This window comes from Capricornis sumatraensis, chromosome 3 (assembly GCF_032405125.1).
Source record: "Capricornis sumatraensis isolate serow.1 chromosome 3, serow.2, whole genome shotgun sequence".
NCBI lineage: Eukaryota > Metazoa > Chordata > Mammalia > Artiodactyla > Bovidae > Capricornis > Capricornis sumatraensis.
In genome coordinates this window covers 21932360-21959406 of record NC_091071.1, presented here as the reverse complement: position 1 = coordinate 21959406, position 27047 = coordinate 21932360, and the positions used below count along the sequence as shown (strand labels likewise).

General features: G+C 39.3%; 2 protein-coding genes across 3 annotated transcripts in view; one reads left to right on the top strand and one right to left on the bottom strand.

Moving 5' to 3' along the window:
• METTL9 (methyltransferase 9, His-X-His N1(pi)-histidine) overlaps positions 1-26418 on the top strand; it is a 48977-nt gene extending 22559 nt beyond the window's left edge. Inside the window, exons 4-5 of one of the 2 annotated variants that reach the window (XM_068967792.1) lie at positions 1624-1808; positions 24192-26418. In XM_068967792.1, the coding sequence (XP_068823893.1) occupies positions 1624-1808; positions 24192-24394 (388 nt within the window). In that variant the 3' untranslated portion in view covers positions 24395-26418. Of the gene's footprint in view, positions 1-1623; positions 1809-24188 lie in introns of both variants that reach the window. The other variant, XM_068967791.1, reaches the window with a different exon arrangement.
• IGSF6 (immunoglobulin superfamily member 6) lies at positions 11518-21718 on the bottom strand. Its single transcript, XM_068969226.1, has 6 exons — positions 21652-21718; positions 17601-17957; positions 14993-15099; positions 14120-14167; positions 13691-13771; positions 11518-12550 (listed from the first exon to the last, which is right to left on the bottom strand). Exons 1-6 carry the CDS (start codon positions 21716-21718, stop codon positions 12494-12496), a joined length of 717 nt encoding a protein of 238 aa, XP_068825327.1. The 3' UTR covers positions 11518-12493.
• Positions 26419-27047: the final 629 nt, after the last annotated feature.

Below are 27047 nucleotides of genomic sequence, written 5' to 3'. Positions count from 1 at the left end.
TAACTGTCCTGGTTTTAAGGCTATCAGGATTTTGATTTTCTATTATAAGCATGTGTGTCTATCTTTCAAAATAACCAACATGGAAACTACCTATCTTCAAGTGATTCTGAGATGGATTTGGTGAGATTATTCTGGATTAAAACATGCCAGTGATGTTTGGCTTCTGCTTTGTTGTAATCAGGACTAAGTTTATTTGTTTGTTTTTTTGAATCAGATATATAGTTTGTCTTCTGCAAGTTTATGAATTTAAACTGGCTGTTTGGCTAAGGTATTAATATACAAATAGCCTTTAAAAGTGATTTTGGAGCTGTAATGCCCCACTTATTTCAAGTGACAGAAATCTGACTAGCTCCTTGAAGTTTGTCAGAGTGTTGTTTTGGAGGAGGCTTTTAGTTTTTTTAAAAATATAGATTGAAAAGAAGATGTATCTGAGTAGTTTGTATTTCTTTTTATTCTGCTGTGCAAAAATGTTCTGAAATGTCATAAGATATCTGCTCAATGTGATCAAAGACTTGTTTAAAAGGTTTTTTTTCTTGTTTCCTTTTGCTCCTGTCTCTGTCTTAACATGCCTCACCTACCACATTCTGATTGATATAACCAAGCAGGAGTGAGTAATTAATAGAATTGCCTTAACACTGTGACAAACAGACTCTTGATATAAGGACTCCTACCCTCTGTGAGTAAAACACTGTAAAGGACTAGAAAGTGTTCTTAGGGTGCAGAGGCAGGGAGGCGAGAGAGGGAAGGAGTGGGAGAGAGAGTGACTGTGTGTGATGAGGTACTGAGCACTGAGAGAGGTGAGTTAACCGTGGTCTCACTTACTGTTGTAGTAGGATGTCCTGTGCTTTATTTTTCTATAGTTATTTAGATATGAAGATTCTAGAGTATGAAATAGTATCTCCTAGAACATAGATGTGCGCAAAAGATCATAGGTTGTAAATGGAAATTATCTTATATCACCCTGCTGCTGCTGCTGCTAAGTTGCGTCAGTCGTGTCCAACTCTGTGCGACCCCCTAGACGGCAGCCCACCAGGCTCCCCAGTCCCTGGGATTCTCCAGGCAAGAACAGTGGAGTGGGTTGCCATTTCCTTCTCCAATGCATGACAGTGAAAAGTGAAAGTGAAGTGAAATCGCTCAGTCGTGTCCGACTCTTAGCGACCCCATGGACTGCAGCCCATCCTATCAGGCTCCTCAATCCATGGGATTTCCCAGGCAAGAGTACTGGAGTGGGCTGCCATTGCCTTCTGCCATTCTTAAAATAGGAGGCACCCTAGGAATCTACAGTTACATCCCAGTGAAAGTAAAAGTAGAATTCTTTGTTCGTTAATTGATGTTCAAGAATTTGATGCTCTAGTTTCATAACCATTTTTATCATCTATTTCTTTGTACTTATTCAGCATACTAATTCTTACAAAGGAGACTTTGTATGTTTTGGAAATAGGTAAAATGTTGAATTTAAAGAAATATGGTTGTTTATTTTTGCATGGCCATTTTATTACTGCAAATATAAATTGTAAATGAAGATTTTGAACTTACTTTGATTTGGAAGACAAAGTCTTTATTGGCATCTAAATGCTTTTAAAGATGTCTTTAAGGGTTTTTGTATCTTTCTAATTTTTCCAGAGTGCTTGGTATAAATGAATGGCAGAAGACAGGGTTCCAGTATGATGTCATCAGCTGCTTAAATTTGCTGGACCGCTGTGATCAGCCTCTGACTTTGTTAAAAGATATCAGAAGTGTCTTGGAGCCAACCAGAGGCAGGGTCATCCTTGCTCTGGTCTTACCCTTTCATCCCTATGTGGAGAACGGTAAGTGTGGACACCCACTTAGTAGGCCTATTATCCAGCATTGGTGTTTGTGATTCTGTGCTGTGCACAATTAGACATGATCTGGTATTTCTTAGACTACCCTGATATTTAACAAAGTACAGTTAACCCATGTAAAATATCGCCTCAGTTAACTTTTGTCTTAATGTGGATTTTATAGTGCTCTCTTTGTACTCTGTTTGCAGTGATAATAATTAATACTGAGCTGGATTTGCCTGCTCAAGATTAAAAGCCTGAAATGCTTTTAAATGGAGCTTTCACCACTAACTTATTAGCTTTTTGAGCTGAGTCAAGCAGTAAATGATGCCTTTTAATCTACCTGAATATACTTGTTAAATGTCATAGCTATCTTGTATTTTACATCTCTTGTCCCTAAAATGATAAATGCTATTGTTATCCATTTTCCCTTTAGAAGACCATTTGTGTCCCAACGCGTATCATTTCTTTGATGTTTGGTTTTTCAGTCACATGGTCTTACTCTTTAACAATACTGAATGAAGAATATCTCAGAAGAAATGGTTGGATTTTATACTGCCTCATATTTACTATGACTTTTGGCCATAGTCACATTAATTCACACTTGGCTTTAACTTATTTGATTTGCATTTTAGATCATGTTGAAAGTTTTGACTTTAAGCCTCATTTGCATTTTTGTAAGTTATTGTACAATAATGTACAATTTATTTATTATATAAGTAACACATGTTAATATTTGAGAATCTTTTCCTCTTTTACTGCCTTGTTCAACTTTGGGTTCAAATAACTCTTTAAGAACTTGTTGGCATTCTTGAGAAGTCCAGTAATATTTTGCTAGCATTATAGTTATCAAATACCTGTAAAAATCTTCATCCTAAGGAATAATGCTCAAGTTTGCTTATAACCATGGATTTGTGTTGCCCCTCACTTGCCCCTTTGTTTCTTCTTGTTCTTATTTTTTTCCCCCATCAGGTCTTAGTTCCTTCTAATTCAGTGCTTGTCTTTAATGTTTACCAAATGTTTGTGGATTTGTTGTTGATGGTGGGGAAAATGGAGAATTCTTTAGACATAGGAAGGTAGAAAGAGAATAGATAGAGTAGATGTCGTCCCCTCCCGCCCCTACATCTAGCATCTCCATTTTTGCATTCCTTTATTGAGCCATTTTGTCACGGTAACGTGTGAGTACCACACCACGCATAAGTTTGTGGGGTAGGGAAAAGCCTGGTAAATGTCATCCTTGATAGTTCAGTGGCCTGACCTGTTTCAGTGCTGTTCCCTCGGTAATTATACCATGGCTTCCTCTCACTGCATTGCCATCACTAGTCATCAGCTGGCAGGTCCGGGCTTCCTGTGTCCTGTTGGGCAACCACACGATGGAACTTTAATGCTATTTCCTGGCATAGTAGGAGGTGGACACGAGCAGGGGAAGAAACGTCAATCTAAACATGAAATCTATTTCCTTGTGTTTCTGACACTAAAAATTGAGAGGACATTAAACTGGACAAGAGGACAGACTCTAGTAAAGGTCTGAAAACAGACTCCTTGCTTGTGGATGCACCGAATTGCCTGTTTAATTCAAGTGGTCTGGTGTGTGACATAGAGCAAACCTGAGATGCAGAGCCTTGTTGCTGTGGGTGACCTTTAGTGACTTATAAGTTTTGTAGACTGCTTGTGGTACTCTGTTTTTGCTTCCTTTCTCTGAGTTAGATCCTGATGATTTCCATGTGACCCCATGTGAAGACTCATGAGGTACAAAGTCATCTTGCTGTGTGAGTTCATGAATACAGGACTGGTTTAAGGATATCTGAGTGTACTTTGCATTCTGAATCAATTTATTTTAACAAAAGCAATTGTAGATGAAGTAATTACTGGTGTAGTTTTTTTGATTGGTCTTAAAGTTGAACAACAGCAATTTTATTGCTTAGATCAATTTAGGGGAAAAATGCAAGATATATCTTTTAAATTTCAGTTTGTTTGGTGTACTGACCCAGTTCTGGTTAGGGGTTAAATCTCACTAGAATTGTTTCAAGCATCAAAAAGGGGGAAAGTATGTAATCAAGAAAAGGAGACTTATATTGCAAAAATTTACATTGAAAATTTAGTAATGTTTAATTTTTTAAAATTGTGATTTTTATAAAAAGGTAATTCATGGTTAAAAAAAAAAAGTGTTAAGCAGCTTCTAGAGAGTATATAATGAATTTTCTCATCCACTCCAGTTCCACAATCTTGTTCAGGTTTCTTGACTATTTTTCTAAAGATAGTCTATGCAACTATGCTTGGACATGAAAAAAATTGATTCTATAATCCAAGCCCATTATAAATACTTTGGTTGCCCTTTTTCACTTAAGTATATCTAGGAAATTATTTGTAAGTGTCTATGTCCTTGTCTGCGTGTAAGCATTGGTGTGCTGGAGCTGGTTTTATGGGCTCAGGAGAGCTGATTGTTGTATTGGCAGGAATTTAGTGAGCTGGTTGTTAAACTTGGCCATTACTGAAGTTGACCTCGAGGGGAATACTTACACCATGGAAACGGGCAAACTCTACAAATAGACTCTCCCTTCTTCTAGCTCATTGGTAAACATTTACCAGTACACCGCCGGGCATTGGTAACTTTACTTGATGAGGCCTCTGTTGACGTACTTTGGATACTGGCAGTTTGCTTTGCAAAAACAAGTGAAATGAATATTCTTAGGCAAGTCTTCCACACGTGTGTAAGTAGGTATCGGGATGTTATCTGTTTCAAGAAACAGAAGGAGCAACTGAAAAATAAGAGTTTATTTTAGAAGAGTGATTCCAGGGTTGGTTAATTCAGTGATGAAAGCACCCACTGAAGTTCAGAACTTGCTTTCATTTCTTCATCTTCCGTGTGTTGACATCCCCCGAAGTTACAAAATGGCTGATGCGGCGCCAGGCATCATGTGTAGGCATGACAGAGGCTTGGAAAGAAAGAAGCATTTTCTCCCATACTTTTTTTTTTTTTAAAGTGAGGGAAACCTTTTCCAGAAATCTTCCTGGTACATCACACTTTAGGTCCCATCAATCCCTGGGCCAGGAAGAACCCTTGGAGTAGGAAATGGCAACCCACTCCAATATTCTTTCTTGGAAAATTCCACGGACAGAGGAGCCTGGCAGACCGTGTAGTCCATGGGGTCTCAAAGAACTGGCCACGGCTGTGTGATTGAGCATGCTCATAGGCACTGAACGTGCAGTGAAGGTGAAAGGGGTGCTTCTGAGCCACAGAAGATCATTTAAAAAGTGTTCACTGAGCGACGCCCATGATGAGTGAGTGGAAAACATAGAAGTGTTTTTGTCTTCATGGAGCTTGGTTCTAGTGAGGAAGACAGATGGTAAACAAATGGCATGTTGTTGGTGATAAGTGTTACGAATAAAAATAAACAATAAAGGTAAGAAAGGGGCTTCTTGGGATTGGGAGTTGGGTTTAGGTGCTGTAATTTTAAAGAGGATGCTCACGGAAAGACCTCATTGAGACGGTGATGTAGGGAAAAGGCTGAAGGAAGTAATGTTTAAGATTGTCTGAATGATACATTTCTAGGAGTGGAACTCCTTGTTAAAGAGTTAGTTTTCCAAATAGCTACTCTGTGACCCTAGTACCATTTATTGAATAATCTTTCCCTAATGCTTTGACATGCCACCCTTAACATGTATCATGTGTGTTAAGTCACTTCAGTTGTGTTTGACTCTTTGCAACCTATGGACTGTAGCCCACCATGCTCCTCTGTCCATGGGATTCTCCAGGCAGGAATACTGGAGTGGGTTGCTGTGCCCTCCTCCAGGGGGTCTTCCTGACCCGGGGGCTGAACCCACATCTCTTCCATCTGCTGCATTTGCAGGCCTCTTATGTCTGCTCTGTTGGCAGGTAGGTGCTTTACCACAGTGCCACCTGGGAAGCCCTTTTATCATGAAGGCCTATGATATGTTTGTCTCTAGTCTCTTAAAATTTATACTTCTGTATGTGTGCCAATACCAATCTGTTTTAATTGCTGTAACTACATCATGCATGTTAATAGCATAATACTAGTCTTTCCTAATCAGTTCCTCTTAGATTTTTCTTGGCTTATTTATTTAGCAGATCAACTTTAGCACTAGCTTGCCTAGTTCCCCTGTATTATATTTATGGGTTAGTTTAGGGAGTAACGAGTCTTCTAGCTGATAATGGTATGTCTTTTAATTTGTTCAGTTATGTTCTTTCATGACAAAATTTTCTTCATAAAGATCCTACACAAGATTTGTTAGGTTTATTCTAATGGTGTGTGTGCTATTATAAATAGGATTTTTCTTTGTTGTTTAAACTATAAAAACTTCCTGGCTTTATATAATTGACAAGTTTTTTTGTACTTAAGATGTTCAACATGATTTGGTATACATATACATTGTGAAATGATGACTGCAGTCAATTAGCACATGCATTACCTCACATAGTTACCTTTTGTGTATGTGTCTGCAGAATGCTTAAGATGTATTCTTTTAGCTAATTTGAAGTATACAGTTTAGCGTTATTAACTGTAGCCACCAGGTTATACACTAGGTCCTCAGAATTTGTTCCTCTTACACCTAAAAGCTTGTATCCTTTGACCAACATCTGAGCTTCCCCACCCACCAGCTCCTGACAGTCACCATTCTGTTCTCTGGTTCTACAAGTTTGACTTGTTTCAGTTTCAAGTATAAATGAGATCATGTAGTATTTCTTTTTCTGTATCTAGTTTACTTCACATAGCATAATGTCCTGTGGTTTTATCCATGTTGTCTCAAATGGCCCTCCGGATATTATGCATAACACAAGAAGAGCAGTTTTTTGTGTGTGTTTGTGTTTGTACCAGTTTTGTAACTATTTACCTTATTGGATTATTTTAGTGTTTCCAGTAGTTTCCTCCACTGATTCTCTTGGGGTTCTTAAAAAAGACAGTTATAACATCTGCAAATGGTTTTGCTACTTCTTATTTTTAGCCTTTTTTTTTTGGTCCAAGTTCATTTGTAGTTACTTCCAGAAAATGTTTTAAAAAATGGTGGAAACCTTTGGTTTTTACTTTAATGAAAAATATGATTCTGTCTTTCGGCCTGAGATGGCTGTTGGGCTAGAGATAGAATATTTTTCAAAAATCCTGTTTTATTAAGAGCATAACACAGTCAGGGGTCAGTGTTGGATTCTGTCACCTTTGTTTTCAGCCTCTGTGGTGACAGGGGTTTTTTTCTCTGTTGTCTTATTAGATCTTCTAATACATATCCACTCATACATCTCTGCGCTTATGTAGGATAGTCTTCTTTGTATCACTAGATTGTATTTGTAAAAACTCTAAATAAAGCTATTAACATTAATATTATTGATAAATGACGGTCTGATCTAATCTTTTATTTGGAAGATGTTATCTTTCTCATGTTCTGCTGATTTTGTAAAAAATAATTTCTGAATTCCTTCTAATGCTCTGGAACAGTTGAAATAGCATTGTGATTATTGTTTTTGAAGATTTGTTAGAATTCTCTGAAACCACCTAAATAAACCTGTACATATTGAGGGGTAGCCCTTGGCAACTTTCTCACTTTCTTCCAGGGTGATTGTTTGGGTTAAACTAGACATGTTCAGTCTTAAAACTTCCATCAGTCTTAATAGAAATAAGCAAGACTGTCAGGACTGCTTTGTGGAAAGGGTATGGGCTTTTGAGGGCTAACCTGTTTTGAAATATGGGTCAGCCCTTATTGCCTGAGCCTTTCCTGAAGCTTAGTGTTTCATCTGTAAAAATGGGGCTGATATTTACCTTGAGGGTTGTTGTGAAGATGGAATAATATAGTGTATAGGATCGTGCCCAACCATGTCTGTCTCAGTATTGGTGTTTGATACATGTTAGATTTGTTTCATTCCGTCCTGTTCTGTTCCTTTATTTTTATTTGTGGCTTCTTAGATCAGATTTGTTCACAGTCCTTCACTTTGAAGTATTTATCGATATTTTTGCATTTTAGCTTGGTCTCAAAGTCTGTGCCTTAAGCATCAGTTTATGTGACTCGAGGGGAGGCCTTACAAATAGCTGTGAAAAGAAGAGAAGCAAAAAGCAAAGGAGAAAAGGAAAGATATAAGCATCTGAATGCAGAGTTCCAAAGAATAGCAAGAAGAGATAAGAAAGCCTTCTTCAGTGATCCATGCAAAGAAATAGAGGAAAACAACAGAATGGGAAAGACTAGAGATCTCTTCAAGAAAATTAGAGATACCAAGGGAACATTTCATGCAAAGATAGGCTCGATAAAGGGCAGAAACGGTATGGACCTAACAGAAGCAGAAGATATTAAGAAGAGGTGGCAAGAATACACAGAAGAACTGTACAAAAAAGATCTTCACAACCCGGATAATCACAATGGTGTGATCACTCATCTAGAGCCAGACATCCTGGAATGTGAAGTCAAGTGGGCCTTAGAAAGCATCACTACGAACAAAGCTAGTGGAGGTGATGGAATTCCAGTGGAGCTGTTTCAGATCCTGAAAGATGATGCTGTGAAAGTGCTGCACTCAGTATGCCAGCAAATTTGGAAAACTCAGCAGTGGCCACAAGACTGGAAAAGATCAGTTTTCATTCCAATTCCAAAGAAAGGCAATGCCAAAGAATGCTCAAACTACCACACAATTGCACTCATCTCACATGCTAGTAAAGTAATGCTCAAAATTCTCCAAGCCAGGCTTCAACAATATGTGAACTGTGAACTTCCTGATGTTCAGGCTGGTTTTAGAAAAGCCAGAGGAACCAGAGATCAAATTGCCAACATCCGCTGGATCATGGAAAAAACAAGAGAGTTCCAGAAGAACATCTATTTCTGCTTCATTGACTATGCCAAAGCCTTCGACTGTGTGGATCACAATAAACTGTGGAAAATTCTGAAAGAGATGGGAATACCAGACCACCTGACCTGCCTCTTGAGAAATCTGTATGCAGGTCAGGAAGCAACAGTTAGAACTGGACATGGAACAACAGACTGGTTCCAAATAGGAAAAGGAGTGCATCAAGGCTGTATATTGTCACCCTGCTTATTTAACTTATATGCAGAGTACATCATGAGAAACGCTGGGCTGGAAGAAACACAAGCTGGAATCAAGATTGCTGGGAGAAATATCAATAACCTCAGATATGCAGATGACACCACCCTTATGGCAGAAAGTGAAGAGGAACTCATAAGCCTCTTGATGAAAGTGAAAGAGGAGAGTGAAAAAGTTGGCTTCAAGCTCAACATTCAGAAAATGAAGATCGTGGCATCCGGTCCCATCACTTCATGGGAAATAGACGGGGAAACAGTGGAAACAGTGTCAGACTTTATTTTTTGGGGCTCCAAAATCACTGCAGATGGTGACTGCAGCCATGAAATTAAAAGATGCTTACTGCTTGGAAGAAAAGTTATGACCAACCTAGATAGTATATTCAAAAGCAGAGACGTTACTTTGCCGACTAAGGTCCGTCTGGTCAAGGCTATGGTTTTTCCTGTGGTCATGTATGGAGGTGAGAGTTGGACTCTGAAGAAGGCTGAGCACCAAAGAATTGATGCTTTTGAACTGTGGTGTTGGAGAAGCCTCTTGAGAGTCCCTTGGACTGCAAGGAGATCCAACCAGTCCATTCTGAAGGATATCAGCCCTGGGAATGATGCTGAAGCTGAAACTCCAGTACTTTGGCCAACTCATGCAAAGAGTTGACTCATTGGAAAAGACTCTGATGCTGGGAGGGACTGGGGGCAGGAGGAGAAGGGGACGACAGAGGATGAGATGGCTGGATGGCATCACTGACTCGATGGACGTGAGTCTGAGTGAACTCCGGGAGTTGGTGATGGACAGGGAGGCCTGGCGTGCTGCAATTCATGGGGTTGCAGAGTCGGATAAGACTGAACGACTGAACTGAACTGAACTGATGTGACTCGACTCCACAGACACTGAACTGTATGCCTGTTAGCCCAGGGTTTCAAACTCTCTTAGCACTAATATAGTAGAGAGAAAGATATGACTTACTCTGAAAATTTCATTAACACCTGTTGGTATGTGGTGTCACTGCTCTAGACTAGAGGGGAGAGTGTGTAGACACTAGAACCATGTCTGTTCTTTTTCATATCCAAGTTGTTTTCAGTTTATTCTCTTCTGATTATCTTGGGAAGTGTAAATTTAAACAGAAAGCTATAGCTTGCTTAGTCCTTTCCAGTGGACATTCTGGATGCTCAGATAGCAGGAAAATTAATGTTAGGGATTCAGTGAATGGTCCTTATGACAAGGCATGAGGGTCAATGGCTAAGGAGTGAAGTGTGCTTCATAACTCCGTTGAAGGGCCGAAAAAATATTTTTCTGTAGAAATATTGTTCAGTTGCATTCATGTAAGGGTATTTAAAAGACTTTTATGTACCAGGCAGTGCTAAGCAGTAGAAGTAAAAAGAAATGAGGCGTGTGCTTCTAGTTTTAAGATACTTAGAGAATAGTTCAGAAGATGTAAACAGACAGTGGCAGGATAGTCTGAAAAGAAACATGAAGTTCCATGAGTTTAGAGAAGGAAAGTTCCATTAACTGCTGGAGGAGTTAGGGAAGTTTTCATGTGGGCAACATTTGGCGTGTGTTTGCATCTGTGGAGTGTTTTACCATATGCACATGCAACAGCAATAAGATGGGAACAAGGTGGGGTTCCTAGTTCAGTGAGACCCAAGGATAGCATGCAAAAGAAGCCCTTGGTTGTATAACAGTATAGCGGTCAATCAGTATTGTTGGCTAGTTGGATGAATGAAAGAATGAATAATATATATATATCAGGCACTCATATATGACCTCAAGGAAAATAACTACTTGGGAAAATATGTTCCAAAATTTAGCTTAAAAATTAGTCTCTTACATGTGTTCCCATGTAAGAATTAAAGATTTTAAAATTATAAAAAATATATATATATATTAAAAAAAAATTAGTCTCTTAAACACAGTCCTTGCTTGTATTGGGAAAAGTTTATTCTGAATCAAATACAAGTTTGTCTTAGGGATTTTGTTTCCTCATTAGTTACATGAAGAATGGTATGTTTTCATCCCTCAAAGGACCAAAAGGTAATGACTTTCAGAAATCAAAAGGAAATGATCAGATCCCTTCTATTCACCTAGATGGTGGTAGTACTTAACCTTTTCTGCCATCTGGTTTAGAAGTTCATTTATTTCAGTCAGGCCAGTGGTCTCAAAGTTGGGGGAGTATGCAAGACTTTTTATGTTGGGGTACAGGAGGGAAATGTTAACATTTTTGTTTATATTGCTTTTAACGCCCATTGTTTAATTTCTGTTTTTCTGTATACACATATACGCACATACATGTATATGCATAAACTACACAAAGCACATGTGCACTCACATGTGTTTTCACATATATTTACACACAAAATGAGGTTATGTGCCCCCCCCCCCCAACCCAGATGGAGAGGTTAGAGGTCCCTGATTTAAGCCATCAGTACAAAATGCTTTTAAAGGGATCTTAAAATATTTGAAAATTTAATCTGGGGTTTAAAAATAAGAATCCATCTCATTTTATACCAGTTTAAGAGAAACACTTTAAATACACATAATAGGTTGTAATTCAGGTTTAATAGCAGATATATACTTGCAGGTACTTTAAATAGATTTTTTGTTACACAGAAGTAACTTTCAGAGAGCAATTCTGTAACATGTTTTCTTAGTGAGATGGTAGTAAGTGCCATAAGCCTCCTTGCTATACACTGCCCCTTGTCTAACATTTCCCTCCTTAGTTGGTTAAAAATCACACTGCAGTGCATAATACAAAACTGTATACTCTGTATGACCCCAACTATGTATAAAGTGTAGGTTTGTATAAATGTGTGTGTGTGCATAGGTATATTTTTTTGTGTATGTGTGTGTGTAATACAGTGACTTACTAAAAGAAAAAAAAATATTGCAAAGGCTCGATCAGTTCCAGTGCTTTGCCAAAAGCCTTCCCTGGTGCTGTTATTTGGCACAAGACTGACACCTAGAGTCCATCGTAGCTTATTTATTCTGAGGTTTTCTCTGGCTGAACCTTCTGCTTTGGATTTTTTTGTTAAAATAACTAAAATGTTACTGTATTCTATTGCGCTCTCACTTTTTGTTGGTAGCATGATGTAAGTTATTTTGCATACCCTGGCAGGAAAATGTGTACTATACCACTGGCCCATTGCAACACTAGAGAGAATGATATTTGCAAAATGCTGTTCAAAATGATTTTTCTCTAATTCAGATTTTGACATATTCCTTCCTCTCTCCATTCCTCTTTCCCTGCCAACTTGTCTAGTTGGCCCACCACGTCTAGAAACCGTAAAGACAGTTCTTCTAGGCAAGACTGAGGCACTTGGTGACCATCTTTAGGGTATCAGTCATCGTGTGGTTATGTTGAATGGAGCAAGTACAGGAGGACATATGCTTTAATTGGAAGTTTTTGAAGATGCTTGACTGCTTAGAATTCTCCTACCTAGCAAATTAGGGAAGTATTTTTCAGTTGCATTTTGTTAGGTTTTAGTATTTTGGTAATTTCCATTAGTAATAGTTTCCTTATATTCTCTGGCATCCTTCTGGTAGCTAGTTGACTTTTTCATTTACCTTAAATTGTTTTCTAAAAAAACCTGATGGGTGTATATCCACTAATACTTTCATAGCATCTGGAGTTGAATTTTCAGTGACTTCATTGAAAGTCAGAAGACTTCTATGGTCTTTCATAGTTAGAAAGCGCTGCTCTATTTTCATAAGTGTTGTCTTTTTCCTGCAATAGTAAAGAACAAGCCACATTTTAAGTTTTGTAACCAATAACACCACACTAAGAGCGACATATTAATTACAGTGCTGTCTTGCATTCTCCAGTAACCATAAAGGTCCGGTTTCCACTTTCCCTTTGTTCGGAGTAAGATATGGGAACTGAAGAATAACTTTATTGTTTACATGCCATTGTCAAAGCCCTGACTGAGGGCTTTAAAATTTCTACTTCCAAGCTTGTCTTCTAGTCATTTAATTTGGCCTCTTTGCTGAAAAGGTGCCTGTGTCAATAAAAGAAGAGTGTGGACACACATTTGTAATTATTGAGAGTGGCATCTTAGGTATTTATAATTAAACCACTTCTTTATGTACTTCTATATACATTGAAGGATGAAGTGACTACTTAGATGATACTATTTCCTGGATGAAAATCCTTTTTAGAAATTAGTTTTAGAAAAACCACATCTCATATCAGAATTCTGTTTCATTTGCCCTCATGGCTGCTGTTTAAGAGGAAAATATCTCTGTTAGTGTAAAAGTTCTTTATTTTGTATACATTTTAATTTAAATCTGGGCAGTTTGATCAGGTATCGTGGAAACTGTCTGCTCTGTTATCTCTAAAACAATGTCTTGTTTGAAAAAACCTGTTTTTATAGGACTTGAAGACTGTAGAAGGACTATCAGAATGTATTGTAGTCAACATACGTTCTTCCTATCACTAAACATCAAAGGCTGAAGAAATACTTATTTTTTATTCTTATTATCTGTCTTTTCTAATGTGAACAAGTAAGTTTTCTGTATATTTGATCCACAGATGTTTGCAACATTTGCTTAATGGTTACTACTGATGCAAGATACAGTCCAAAGAAGCTTTCAACCCACAAAAGCATCCTTGTCTGTATTGAAAACATTACCTATATCCAGTGTGTTTCAGAAAGATTTCATGTCACTAAGATGCCAACCTGGTGTCTATTTGATATGCATCAGATGTCCTTTGTTATGTATTTATCAAAACAAATGCATTTTATAAAAGTCCTCTTTCAGACTCTTTTTTAAAGAAAAACTTGATTATTGATAGCTTGCTGGCAGCTAAGTTTTTTTAGTTAAACATGCTTTTTAACTTTACATCTTTTTGATATTTTACACTTACAGTTTGTTGGTGTGTTTCCACATGTCTCTTATTATATAGCTCTTGAGCAATTTCCTGAAAAATACGCCGAGCACTCTTTTTCTATAAATAAAAATAAGAAAAAAAAAGTTGTCTTATGATTAAAAGCAATGATTATTGCACGTTATCTGAGCCTTTTCTTTCTTTATTGGCCACCAGTCTTAGAAACTACCCCACCCAACACATCTGTACCCACAGCTAACTCTTGTATTTTGTGTATATTAACTAGAATTTATGATTCAGAACTATCAATTTGCCACATATTCTGTCACTTGAATATCATTTTTCTCAACAATAGGAAATAGTATGAAAGTTGTTCTGTGGTGATGTTCTGTGTTTCTTAAATTATTTTCATTGTAAAATAGTTAATAACCACAATTCTGAAGATGTTTTACCAGCATTGGTGTGTACCTTTTGTGACTCTTCTGTTTCTTTCTTTCTTCGAGTGTTAGATTTTGACTGTCAGGAAGAAAACGAAAGTCTTACAAGACATGTTATGTACTCAGAACAATCATGGCAGATATCTCATACCATAATAAAGTTAAACGAGCTTAATATTTAAGTAATATGCAGTAAGAGTAATTTTTGTGTCACTTCTGAGGTGTTTTTATTAATAGCTCAAGCTGATACTGATAGGATTTATGGTAATCTTAATATAACGCATACATATCCCCTCTTATAGCATGTGAACAATGAGAAGTATAGTCTTTCTCAAAAACTTTAGGCCTCTTAAAGATATTTTAAGGCAGTTTCTAATCTCTCTCTCTCTCTCTTTTTTAAATATTCATTTAGCTGTTCCGGGTCTTAATTGCATCATGCAGGACTTTTAGAAGTATCGTGTGGGATCTAGTTCCCTGATAAGAGATTGAATCCGGGCACCCTGCATTGGGAACATGGAGTCCTAGCCACTGTACCACCGGGGAAGTCCCTTCAGTCTCTTTTGTTAACCTTTTTCACTCTTAAAGATCGTTCTTAGGCCTTTCATACCTCCCCCACCAGTGGAAAAGTAGCGTGTGTCTGATGGCTATAAAGAAGGATCTCTTATTCCCATTTATGGAAAGAAAACCATATAAATTGTGTACTCTGGTTAGTGATTTTCAGTGATGAAAATTTTTGCTTTTTTCTGCAGACCTCTTCTGCAGTAGGTATTTCCTGCAGATGCAAAGGGAGATGTTAATTAGGTGAGCTATTTCTGAGGCTCCCAACATGTGGAGAGATGGAAGTTATTTCCTTAAGATAATTTTCAAGTCCATAGGGACATCTAATGCAAGACGTTTGACTTACTTTGATGAGGATGATGAAGATCACGAGCACACTGGTGATGTAGATAGAGAACAGGACTAAGAGGGCTATCAGGGCGGACTGCAGTTCCTTGCTGAGAACCTTCATCTCTTTGTTAATTACAGACAGACAAAGAGCGACAGTCACTATTGAAACATTATTGCAAATATATGTATAAAGTGTAATTGAAACTAAATGTTAAGGGGGACACATGAGCTTATGCTATTTGGCTATTCATATAAAAATTTATTCAGGGGCTCTTAATTTAGAAGGCACTCAAGTATATAATATAGTTAAAGCCAGTTCATTAGTTCTTTAAGTGTATTATGCCCAAAATGTTACTCATTTTTAAAACTTAAAATTTTAATAAATTCAATTAATTATTTGTCATGATGCTAAGAATGACTTTTTATGTAAATTGTTGCTTAAAGTGAGATAAACATTTCAAGACAGGTTGTTCAAGGGTGTTTTAAGTTTCTTTTAGTACCAAGAGTCTGTGGAGTTAAAATTCTTTCCCGCATATGTTTATGACCTTGAACTGAACACATAGGTAAACAGTGCAGTCTTTGAAGACCCTGAGAAGGCCATGCGTTGAGATGATGGTGCTCACTGCATGCCTGTATGTGCAGTGTTGTTGTGTGTCTCTTCTTTCTAATAAAGCTGGAAGTAGAATTATTGAATCCATTTGTACATTCTGAATTTCTCCCTCCCTGCAGGAAGTGTCCTGTTCTCTAGGTAGTGATGAAATAACACGCCACAATTATTTGAAGTATGCAATTATTTGAAGTACAGAATCCAGTCAAATTTGTAATTGTTATCTGAATAACTTGTACTTTTCAACTAAATAAGCCCGTAGATGCTTATCCTGTGAACTCAGTTTATACAACATACATTTTTCTTGTGAAACTTAATAAATCAACCATATTTGTAAAACTTAAAAGTTTCAAGTGTGAAATTAGCGGCTGTGTTAAAAGGTAGGAAATTGCTGTTCCTGTCTTAATGGTATTTTCATTCCTACTCCTACAGAAGGGTGTTTCATCACATAAACTTGCAGGTTTGAGACCTCCTCTTTACAAACCATTTTTCTTCTGGTTGTTATTTTTTATAGAAGACAAATGCCTGCAGTGAGAGATACAAATTTCCACAGCTGTTGTGTGTTTGTTTTAATATCTGTTGTTGAGTCATGTCTGACCCTTTCAGATCCCATAGACTGCAGTGCGCCTGGCTTCCCTGTCCTTCACTTTCTCCCGGAGTTTGCCCAAACTCAAGTCCATTGAGTCCGGGATGCCATCCAGCCATCTCATTCTCTTTCGCCCCCTTCTCCTCCTGCCTTCAGTCTTTCCCCGCATCAGGGTCATTTCCAGGGAGTCGGCTCTTCACATCAGGTGGCCAAAGTGTTGGAGCTTCTGCATCAGTCCTTCCAGTGAATATTCAGAGTTGATTTTCTTAGCTGACATTAATTATTTGATATAAACCAGGCACCATTAAGGGCTTCCCTGGTGGCTCAGAGGGTAAAGCATCTGTCTGCAATGCAAGAGACCCGGGTTCATTCCCTGGGTCGGGAATATCCCCTGGAGAAGGGAATGGCAACCCACTCCAGTACTCATGCCTGGAAAATCCCATGGACTGGGAAGCCTGGTAGGCTATAGTCCACGGGGTCACAAAGAGTCGGACATGACTGAGCAACTTCACTTCACTTCACAGGCACCATTAAAAGTGCTTTATGTGCATTAACTCATTTATAATTTACCCCTACAGGTGAGCATAAACTAACATTAAATAATAGTGAAATAGCAAAAATTCATTAGAACACCAAAGTAAGGCTTGTAATATAGGACAATTTGGGCTCCTCGAAGTCTGTTTTAAAACCAAAAGCCTGATCAATTTGAGTTTATGTTTTAATGATCTCAGAGCTCATCATACTAGAGTTTCTTTAAAGGGGAGAGGTCTGAGAAAAGCATGGAGTTACTGTTAATCTCTTCCTTTCCCCAGAATCGTGTGAAGCTTTTCCTCACAATTTCATAATTTATAGGTCTTAGCTAGGCTCAGTGTCCTCACTTGCATGAGGAAATTGTCACGGATTTTAGTAAATCTAAGGAAACCACACCGACCCTTTTTCTTTCTGTTCATTATCTATGCACAAGGGGGTAAGGTCAGGGGTCCCCCAGTGGCTTTACCTAAATTGTGTGTTTATTCTCCATAATGCATATGTTTTTATGGGTTCAATTTATTGATTGCTTATGCTTCTCCAGTGTTTTGTTCTAGATGGTGCAATACCAGACCAGACCCTAACAAGGCTGTCAGTTAAACATCATATTTCAATCCGTGTAACATGGAGAAAGAAGGGCATAGTTGGTCAGCCTTTGCCAGTAAAGTCTGGACATAGAGAGTATACCACCTGACATAGCCCTGACTGGGTGTGCAGAGGCTGAGAGATGGAGTTGGAGTAGTTCTTCAGTCCAAACTGCATGTTGGCTAGTGTGAATGTCATACTTTTCACTGGCTCAGCTATTAAGTTATCAGATGTATCTCCTAATCTCTGCGTAGAAGTACGTGATGCATTTAAGGGGCCAAGCAGAACCCAGTGTATGGGAATAAAGCTTTGACTGACCTCTCACCACAAGCACAGTCCCTCTTCCCGTTTGCTTAGCTCTTGGTTGCTTTGAGTTGGGAAAGGCTATTCCACAGACGTAGATTGCACTGTCATTGAAAGTCAGCCTGTTCACAGTGAGGGAAACCCGGTTTTGTGCCAGATTCTTAAGTGTGTATTTGTCTGTCTCACTTCTGCATCCATTAGAGCACAGGTTCTCAGGCTCGTGAGTCCCATAGCGAAACCACAGGCTTGTGGGTTGCTCTGCAGGGCACCCCACTGTGGAAAAGGAGCAGGACAAGGTTACGACCTTTTGCATGTAGTCCACTTCAAGTTCAGGTAGTTGAGACACTGAGACGGTGCAGTTGTCTGCAACCCCTGTAGGAGGAAGCAGATGAGCTTGTTCAGTGGGCTTCTCACCTCCCTTTGGCCTGTGCTCCTGTTTTATTGACATTTTGGGGGGAAGAATCCACTGAAAACCATGGCTTTCTTGTTTTTACCTCACTCTCAGCACAGTCAAGACTATAAAAGTAGACACTAGTGCCAGTATTTTATGATAACTATAAATGGAGTATAACCTTTAAAATTGTGAATCACTATTCTAAAGTTACAACACACCCATAACTTTTTTTTAAACTTGTACATTAACTTTACTATCAGTCCAAAAAATTGAAACTTAAAGGCATACACTGGTGTTCCTAACTTTTCTTGACCCTCTGAGTTTCCTGACCTCAGGCTTGCTGGAGCACAGTGATGTCTGGTACTTAAGGGGCAGCCCTGGGGGTGGGGTGGGGATCTCCTTTGCTGGAGGTGACAGCAGATCCGGAGTCAGAAGTTCGGGGTCCACGTGTACACTTGTGGTGTGCTTACGAGCTGTCCGTTTATCTCCCTGTGCAAATCAGTTGCTCTCTAGGAGGCTGTTTCCTTATCTGCACTGCTGGCCTCACAGGAATATTGCATTCAGTGTAGCAATAGGTATCAAAGCCCCTTATGCAAATGAGCACATGAGCAGCAGGGATTTTTTTTTTTCTGCCGTTTAAGGTTGTGATTGCTAGAAATTCATGACAGTTTACAGTTGTTCTCCAGGGAGTCTAGTTGTCCCAAAGGGAAACATTATAAAAGGCAAGATGTACATCTGGGAAATTGTAGCCCTGGCTTAGTCAGCCTTTCATTGGTGAGCAGAGGCCTGATGAGCTGGCCATGCCACTGCCCAGCAGGTTAGTTTCTTCCCTGGCTCTTGTGCATTGCTTTGTAGCCTCTTGTAGCTTTAATTTACTTGAGCGGTATTGTGATTAGGAGCAGAGATTTGAATTCAGATCCTAGCTCTTGCTAGTTCCTAGCTCTCTGGTCTGTTTCCTCATTAGCCAAAGGGAGATAGTGTTGTGAGTATCGTGAGGTTAGCAGGAAGTTTCCTTGAGGCCATCAGTGCACAAGGAGTATTTACTTACCTGGGTCTAAGTAAGTATTTAATAAAAGGAGCTATTTCTGCTGCGATGGCCACTCCTGTCCCCACAGTATCATATGCCCATTTTAGAGATAGCTCTAAATAGAGCTCTAAAGAGAGATAGCTAGCTGGTAAAGAATCTGCCTGCAATGCAGGAGACCCTGGTTCAGTTCCTGGGTCGGGAAAATCTGCTGAAGAAGGGATAGGCTACCCACTCCAGAATTCTTGAGCTTCCCTTGTGGCTTAGCTGGTAAAGAATCCACCTGCCATGCGGGAGACCTGGGTTTCATCTCTGGGTTGGGAAGACCCCCTGGAGAAGGGAAAGACTACCCACTCCAGTATTCTGGCCTGGAGAATTCCATGGACTGTATAGTCCATGGGGTCGCAAAAAGTCGGACACAACTGAGTGACTTTCACTTCACTTCACAGCATCATGTCAGCAGGGCCGAGACTAGACACCCCATCTAGTGCTCTCACCGCTGCCACATCATGCTGCTTCCGTGTCACGGGGGTGGGTCCCTGTGTGGCTGCCTATCTAATCCCAGGTTTGTGAAACTGGAAAGCTGCTCAGTTATTTACCACTGGGAAGACCTGCCCTCAGCCATTTTGAGGGCAAGGGAGGCTCTATGTGAAATGCTATTGGTTGAGGCAAACTGGAGTTTGTGCATGTTTTCACTCTGACTTTGTGTGGTTCTTTGTTTCCACATGGTCTTATTTGTCTGACTTTTCCCTTTGCTACTGTACACAAAATTAAAAAATAATCCAAGATGTCTGATACAAGTTTCATATGGGCTTTTTGTCACTTAACATTTTTATTACAGGTCCTGATCCAGAGCAGAAGAATTAAAACTAGAATCATAGTATTTGTGACCCAAATCTCTTCTCACCATGTTGTAGTTTTTGTTACTTGTACAATTGGAGATGAGCTGGGAGCTTTTTAGCAACCTGGTAAAGGTAAACCAGATGAGTGGGTAAAGTCAAGTCACTGGAGAAGACCAGGCTTCCTGCGTCTTCAGCCGAGGGGTTTAGCCTCACTCCTAAGGCTGGTAACTGCGGCCGCAGGTCTCCTACCCAGACTTACTCACCTTAGAAGTAGAGAAGCGGCCGTATGAGGTATAGTAATCGTTAAAGTGTGGAAACTTGAAGTGGAAATGGGCCTGCCAGAGTCGTGAAGTTAAGCGGCAAGGTCCCAGTGTCAACTCCTCCATGAGGTAGTTTTTAAAAGGGAAGCTATCTTTTAGCATTTTTCCTGGAGAACTAGTGTTCCAGGGTAAAATAAATACTTGCAACTTTGGAGTTTCATATCTCTGCTCATGACCGCCTTGGAAGGGAGAAAACCCGGTGTGGTGGTTTCCTGTGAGAGCCCAGGCTGTGAGGAGACGGCTGCTCCCCCCAACCGCCCCGCCCGCCCCCGCGCGTGAATGAGGCGGCAGCTTAGTGCGGAAGGGAAGTTTGGATAATGTGTCAGCCTGCAGCCCACTGCTGTCAAGAGCTGCGCTTGAAGGACTCTCGCATTCTGTAGGGTTTCTTTTTAAACACAGTACCCTCTGAAAAAGGTTGAGAGTTTATCTTAGTGAAGGGAATGAAAAAAGATTCCTGTTTTTGAAGACCAAGCTAGAAAATAGATAGAGAAGTAATTTCTGAACTTTCTAAAAAACGCCTTTATGGAAAATTTCGAACATACGCAGAAGTAGTTGACCAGCACAGTAACTTCTCCACCATCACCTGACTTCAGCCCAGTCTTGTTTCAGCTCTTCTCCCTACTTGTGCCTTTACTCTCTCGTTATTTTAGGGCAAATTCCAGATAATTTGTCTGCACATCTTTCAGTATATATCTTTGAAAGATAATTCTTTTAAAAAATAATGCTAATTAGACTGCTCTATAAAAGTAATATATATACTTATTAGGGAATTAATAGACTTATTAGTGAAAGTAGAAACAAAAAAGTTACCCATAGTCCTTTCACCACTCTGCCCCTACCAAATCATGGTTAACATTTAAAAATATTTCTTTACAGATGAGAAAAAAATAAGAACTTTTGTTCCCTTTCCTGGCCTATGACCCAAACTTTGTGAGCAAATCTGAGATTATGAGATTTTTTAGAACGATGATGAAATTATTAGAACTGTGATATAGGAAACTCTCTCATAGAGAAAAAACAGGCAAAAGTATCCATATATTTGTGATATGGTTATTTTTCAAGGAAGGAGCCATAGCAGTTTTTTTAAATGACAGGTACTTCAATTTATAGAAATTCAGCTTTTTCTGAAACACTGTACTTTAAAAAATATTCAATTATTTAGTACAGAGTCAGTTTGCCTGTATGGGAACTGAATTGTTAATGATTAATGTGATTTTATGAATATTTTCAAGCCTTTGTTTGGAGAGGTACTCTTCTCTAAAGCAGCATGATAGCAAAGGAAATTTTCAATGTTAATATTAATTTTTTTTTCTCAGCTGTTTTTTTATTACCTATTTCTCTGAGAGAAAAGGAAATTTGTCACCTTAGACTGTTTCCATAATGTTATACATTTAAAAATCTGTAGGGGGTTAAAATAATAAATGAATTTTTAGATGAAAAGTAGCAATTGATTTAAATAAAATGGAGGGAAAAAAAAGAACCTTACCGACATAAAACAGAATCAGATTGAGTTCCAGACCGAGAATGATCTTTCCTCTGTTCACAGTCTCCATTTCTGTGTGTATGTGTGAGGTGTGGGAGTGTGTATTTGAGGAGAGTTTTGGCTTTTTTTTTTTTTTTTTTTTGTCTAAGAAAGGAAGAACCAAAGAGAGGAACTCTTATTGAGGAACCATAATTGGGAACTTTTTGAAATTGTGTAAAGATTGTTTGTAATGCAGTTTCACCATTTAAAGTTGAGATTTTAGCTTAGAGCACACTTCTAAATATTCATATGGTCACGTTTTTCTTGGGTTTTACAAAGCCTCAAAGATGTTAGATGTTTTGGGTGAGATTTTGATTTACCTTGGTGCATATTCCTAGAAAGTATTGTTTGACAGATAACTCATACTTAAATTTTCTAGAGCAGTTCAGTCTGTGCTCTTGGGCATCTAATTTGTTCTTGGTGCTGGGCTGATAACTGCTGGAAATCAAGGAGAAGCAGAAGGAAATACCTTCATGTAGTGTGCTAAGTCGCTTCAGTTGTGTCCGACTCTCTGCGACCCTATGCACTGTAGCCCACCAGGGTCCTCTGTCCATGGGATTCTCCAGGCAAGAATACTGGAGTGGGTCGTCATGCCCTCCTCCAGGGGCTCTTCCCAACCCAGGGATCGAACTCACATCTCTTCCATCTTCTGCATTGGCAGATGGGCTCTTTACCACTAGCACCACCTGGAAAGTCCATCTTCATGTAGAGACAAGAGAAAAATCAGTGAACAATGAATAAATAAGTTGGGTGCCATTAACTAATTGTATCCCAGTTTTGTTTAGTCACTAAGTCATGTCCAACTCTTTGCGACCCCATGGACTATAACCTGCCAGGCTCCTCTGTCCCTGGAATTTCCCAGGCAAGAATACAGGAGTGGGTTACTGTTTCTTTCTCTAGGGGATCTTCACAACCCAGGGTTCGAATCTGCATCTCCTGCGTTGGCAGGAGATTCTTTATCACTAAGTCACCTGGGAAGCCCTTGTGCCCCAGTTTTGTGTGACCACTTTTATTGTGAAATAAATGTGTGGAATCTTTGTCATCCAGAACCCCATCCTAGTCCCTCAGGGGCTTCATCAGTCAGGTTCTTTGTAAACAGCAGAAAGTGACTTGGGCTGACTTAATACGCAAAAGGGAATTTATTGAAAGGATTTGAGGGTAGCACAGTGAGTCCCTGGGAGGACTGGAGAATCATGTGTTGGGGTCTACATGCAAGACACATGCCCTGAAATCTGCTAAAAAGCTGATGTGAAGAGCACACTGCCCCCGGCAAGCATTGCTGCCTTGGCGTGGGCCACAGCCTGTCAGTAGTACCACTCCGTGCTGCCCGAGCTGCTTGGACTCACACCACTGCTCCGCCTTCCCAGAGAAGGAGCCTCACGTCCCCACCTCTGGGCCACTTGCTCCTCATTCCAGGTCGCGGCGAGTGTTTCTGAGCTTAGGTCATGAGCCAGTGCCTGAGCTGCAAGAAAGAGGAGGGGGAAGCTGCTTCCCCAGGCTTTGCCTTCCACGGGGAAGAGGGGTGCTCACTGCCGGAAAGAATGAAGCCCTCTCCACTGTACTGTTTGTATGCTTGGCACTTGTTGATTATATATTTTGTCATTTACAGAAAGTTATTCTCTATCTGTATTTAGTAATACTTTTAACATTACTGTGTATTTTTTTTTACATCATTGTTGTGTTGGAAAGCACCCCCCAGATTTTATATATACCACTGTGTGTGTGTGTGTGTGTGCGTCTGTAGTCAGTGCTTGGTATGTATGTGAACTGAAGACTTTTTCTAGCCCCCTAGTACCTGGGCATCTGACACTCACGGGTTTGGAAATGACTAACGTAACGCAGACTTGAGTCACTGTTCCAAGAAATGCTAGGTTGATTCATCCATTCTAGTGTGTTATATCCTTTCTCTGGTTCTGGAGGTTAACTTGTATGAAATTCTTCTGAAAAGTTAGAGAATGGATTGACCTCTCTTGAAAAGCACACCAAATGGTCTGTTTTTAGAAATTAAAAGTCTCCGTTAACCTATTTTTACTTTCAGCCTGATAAACCTCTCTAGTTAATATGTGGCATAATTTTACTACACTAGTGGCGTTTTCTTACGTTTATCCAAAGCACTCTTTCAAACTTTGTTCTACTCTGCCTCAATGTCCCAGTGTTTAATAAGCAGTTTTCCAAACCTATTAACCATTACACACCAGTCAGTCTAAGGGAGGGTGATATCAAGAAGCTGTCAGAGCAAGTAGTAGTGTGGGCTTTGGGTCTGGTTTAATGAGGGATTACATTTCTGCCCCAGTGTTCATTAACCTTGCAAGCTGGGCCACGTTCTTCAGTCTTCCTAAGTCTCTGCTTCCTCTTTGTCCTACCGCTGGGTCACCCGGGAGATCATTCATCAAAGCACCCAGTGCTTGGCACACACCCAAGTCCTTAGCAGATATTGTTCTTCCCCTCTTCCCTCTTTTGAATAATCTGTTCAAGAATTTAACTTCATGTTTTTGTTTTAGTAGGTGGCAAGTGGGATAAACCATCGGAAATTTTGGAAATCAAGGGACAGAATTGGGAAGAACAAGTGAATAGTCTGCCTGAAGTTTTCAGAAAAGCTGGTTTTGTTATCGAAGCTTTCACCAGACTGCCATACCTGTGTGAAGGTGACATGTATAATGACTACTACGTTCTGGATGATGCTGTCTTTGTTCTCAAACCCGTATAAACACGTGGAGGTTGAGGTCTTCAGAGTCCACCCCAAGAATGTACACTCCAGAAGAGGATCTGCAAGTTCAGTTATGTGAAGGGAGGACCTTTGGGGACTGCCATTCTAAATATCATGTAGGAATTTTAAAAGCCAAATTACTAATTATTGCTTTGTAGTGTGTAAAAGGAATGTTTTTTAAAAAACAAAAAAACAACTCTTTGAGGATTTTTATCAACTCTTTACTCAATAATGCAGGTCACACTCCAATTATGGAAGATATTTTTTATACTTAATCGCAGTAGGAATTCATTCCCAAAGCAATAGTCATGACTTCACAGGGAACCAGTAAATGTGGGTTGTTTGTAATAAAATAAAGACTGGGTGATAAAGCTGTCTTTCCAGTTGCAAATATTGGTTATAAAGTATAGCCACTGATCCTCTTTCATGTTTAGAAATTCTGTCATTATTCCGGAAAATGTTTTTAATCATGCTAATAAACTTTTTTTGGAGGTGACTTTGGCATCATGTTGGAGTTCCTATAAGGCTTCCCAAGCATCTTTAATTGCTTTGCTTCAGGTGTGCCCAAGTAGTAGCATATATGAAAGAAAGATGAAGCAGCCTAGAATATATGGTAAAGGAAGGCTTTCGACTTGGGGTGGGGGTGATTATTGCAAATTGTGGTGAACGCAAGCAACCCAGACTAACTCTCAAAAGAACAACCTCATTCAGATGTACTTCAGGGACTACCCTCACTCCCCAACTCATATATATATGTATATGTATACATATATATATATTTTTTGAAACGCAGAGCAGTGGGTTCTGACTTTGTGGTAACTTGTGTCCTACACTCAGAATTTTGCTTTTCTGGACAATCTCAGGTTCTCAGAATTGGAACATTCAGTTTTGTCTACTGAACACAACCTAATATTCTTTTAATTCAGCTTCTTAACTCTGTCCTTGTATACCTCTTTCACAGAACTTGGCTCTTCTCGAAATCCTTAACTGAGTTTATAGTTTGCCAGGAGTATGGTTTGAGAAAACCACGTCAGACTCATGCATTCTAGAATCTGTGAGTGCCTCCAACCGTATATCCAGAAATGTTGCAACGAGGAGCTCATTACCAAGATCGATCGATAACCATTGTGGATGTTCCAAAGAGCAGAGCACTTAACCCAGAATCTAAAATCTCAGTAATCATAGAGATGCCAATTTGAGATCATGCCTATTAACAATATGTTATTCTCACAACTTGATTTTGTCAGCCAGGTGTTTCATTAAATATTCTCATCTATATGCTCATAGAAGTCATCAAATCAGCACATTTACTGCAGCACCTGGGTATAAAGGCGAATTAAAGTCTTGAGAAGAATGATTTTATTATTCATTAAGAACAGCATTCCCACGTCCTCACACCAATATCTTCCACCGTTACTGTGTAGTCATCATAAGAGTTGGGTTATGTGATTTATGCAAAAGCGTTATTGGTGCTTTCTAATGCTTCCCCCCCGCCCCCCACCCCGCAGGAATTCAAATAAGTGAAGTGCAAATACTTAGCACCTTAGATTGTAAAAATAGAGGAAATGGGTAAATTTAATGTAGTTCTTGTACAGTTGAGTTTTGCTTCTTTATAAGCTGTCGTCATCAGGGGTTGCTGTTTAGACTGCTGAACAAGAGTGCAAGAGTGATGACGGATGCTCAAAGAGGCAGGTTGCTCCAAAGTGATTCATTAACTTTGAAATTGAGAATTAATTTGATAGTCTACTTGGAAAAAAAAGAAACAAACTTTCTTTTCTCCCCCAAATCAGAGAAAGCACATACATTTATGCATTTTAAAGACAAATACTTTCTCAAAATCTGAGGTTCTCTGAAAATCAGCTTCTTCAAAGTGCCGTTTTTTGGTGAAAATTTAAACCGACAAATCCGCTCACATTTCATGCCTGGTCTTGAAAGTCTTGGTGGTATATCATCATTCCACTAGATGGCACTGTTTCTTACTGAGCGTCAATGACTGTTTTATTTCCCCTTAAATGGAATCATGTTTTTTCTCCCCAAAGTATTGATACAATAAACTGCCTTCTTGTCTGCACCATTCCTTGTGTAAGTGTTTCATATCAAGTTAAGGTTGTACTGGAGGAATTAAGACCTCTATTGGCAGTCAAAGCCAGCTAACCAGTTGACCTTAAAGGTCACAGAGAAAGGAAATGCAAGCTGCACCTGCGAGTCAAAGCTCTTTGCACCTGCAGCTGTTGGCCTCTGGAGTGTTTAGATCACTGATGTCAGCGAATGGAAGGGAAGAAGACACAATAGCCTTAGTCATTTCTCCCTTGTGCAGAGCTGAGAGAGACAGCGAATTTTCTACCCTTCTCTTATGTCACGTCAGTTTTTACATAATTGACCTTTAACAGAAAAGCAGTTGGGCTGGGAAATAAAGTAAAACTTAGCTGTTTCAAGTTGTCTTTCTGAGTAAAGCTTTGTTTTCACTTAGTTCTGCTCTAACATGTTTCATTAACTTTGAAATCTACTCCTCAGAGCAGCATATAATGAATCAAGCAGACTCATAATGAAGCAAGATGTTTTTGCCAGTTGTTTCCTACTGCTTGCTGCTGCTTAGTTACTGATAAAAGCATTTCATGATCTTTTTTCTCTAAAAGCTGCAGTACCGTCTGTC

Excerpts from the sequence above, each read along its gene's own strand:
- IGSF6 (XM_068969226.1), bottom strand. The coding sequence starts at position 21,718 with ATGGAGACTGTGAACAGAGGAAAGATCATTCTCGGTCTGGAACTCAAT. Across the intron at positions 14,168-14,992 it reads TCTTCATCATCCTCATCAAA|TCAAAATCTAACACTCGAAG; the intron begins GTAAGTCAAACG and ends TCTTCCTGACAG. Across the intron at positions 12,551-13,690 it reads TGGAAACACACCAACAAACT|GAAAAAGACAACACTTATGA; the intron begins GTAAGTGTAAAA and ends TTACTATTGCAG.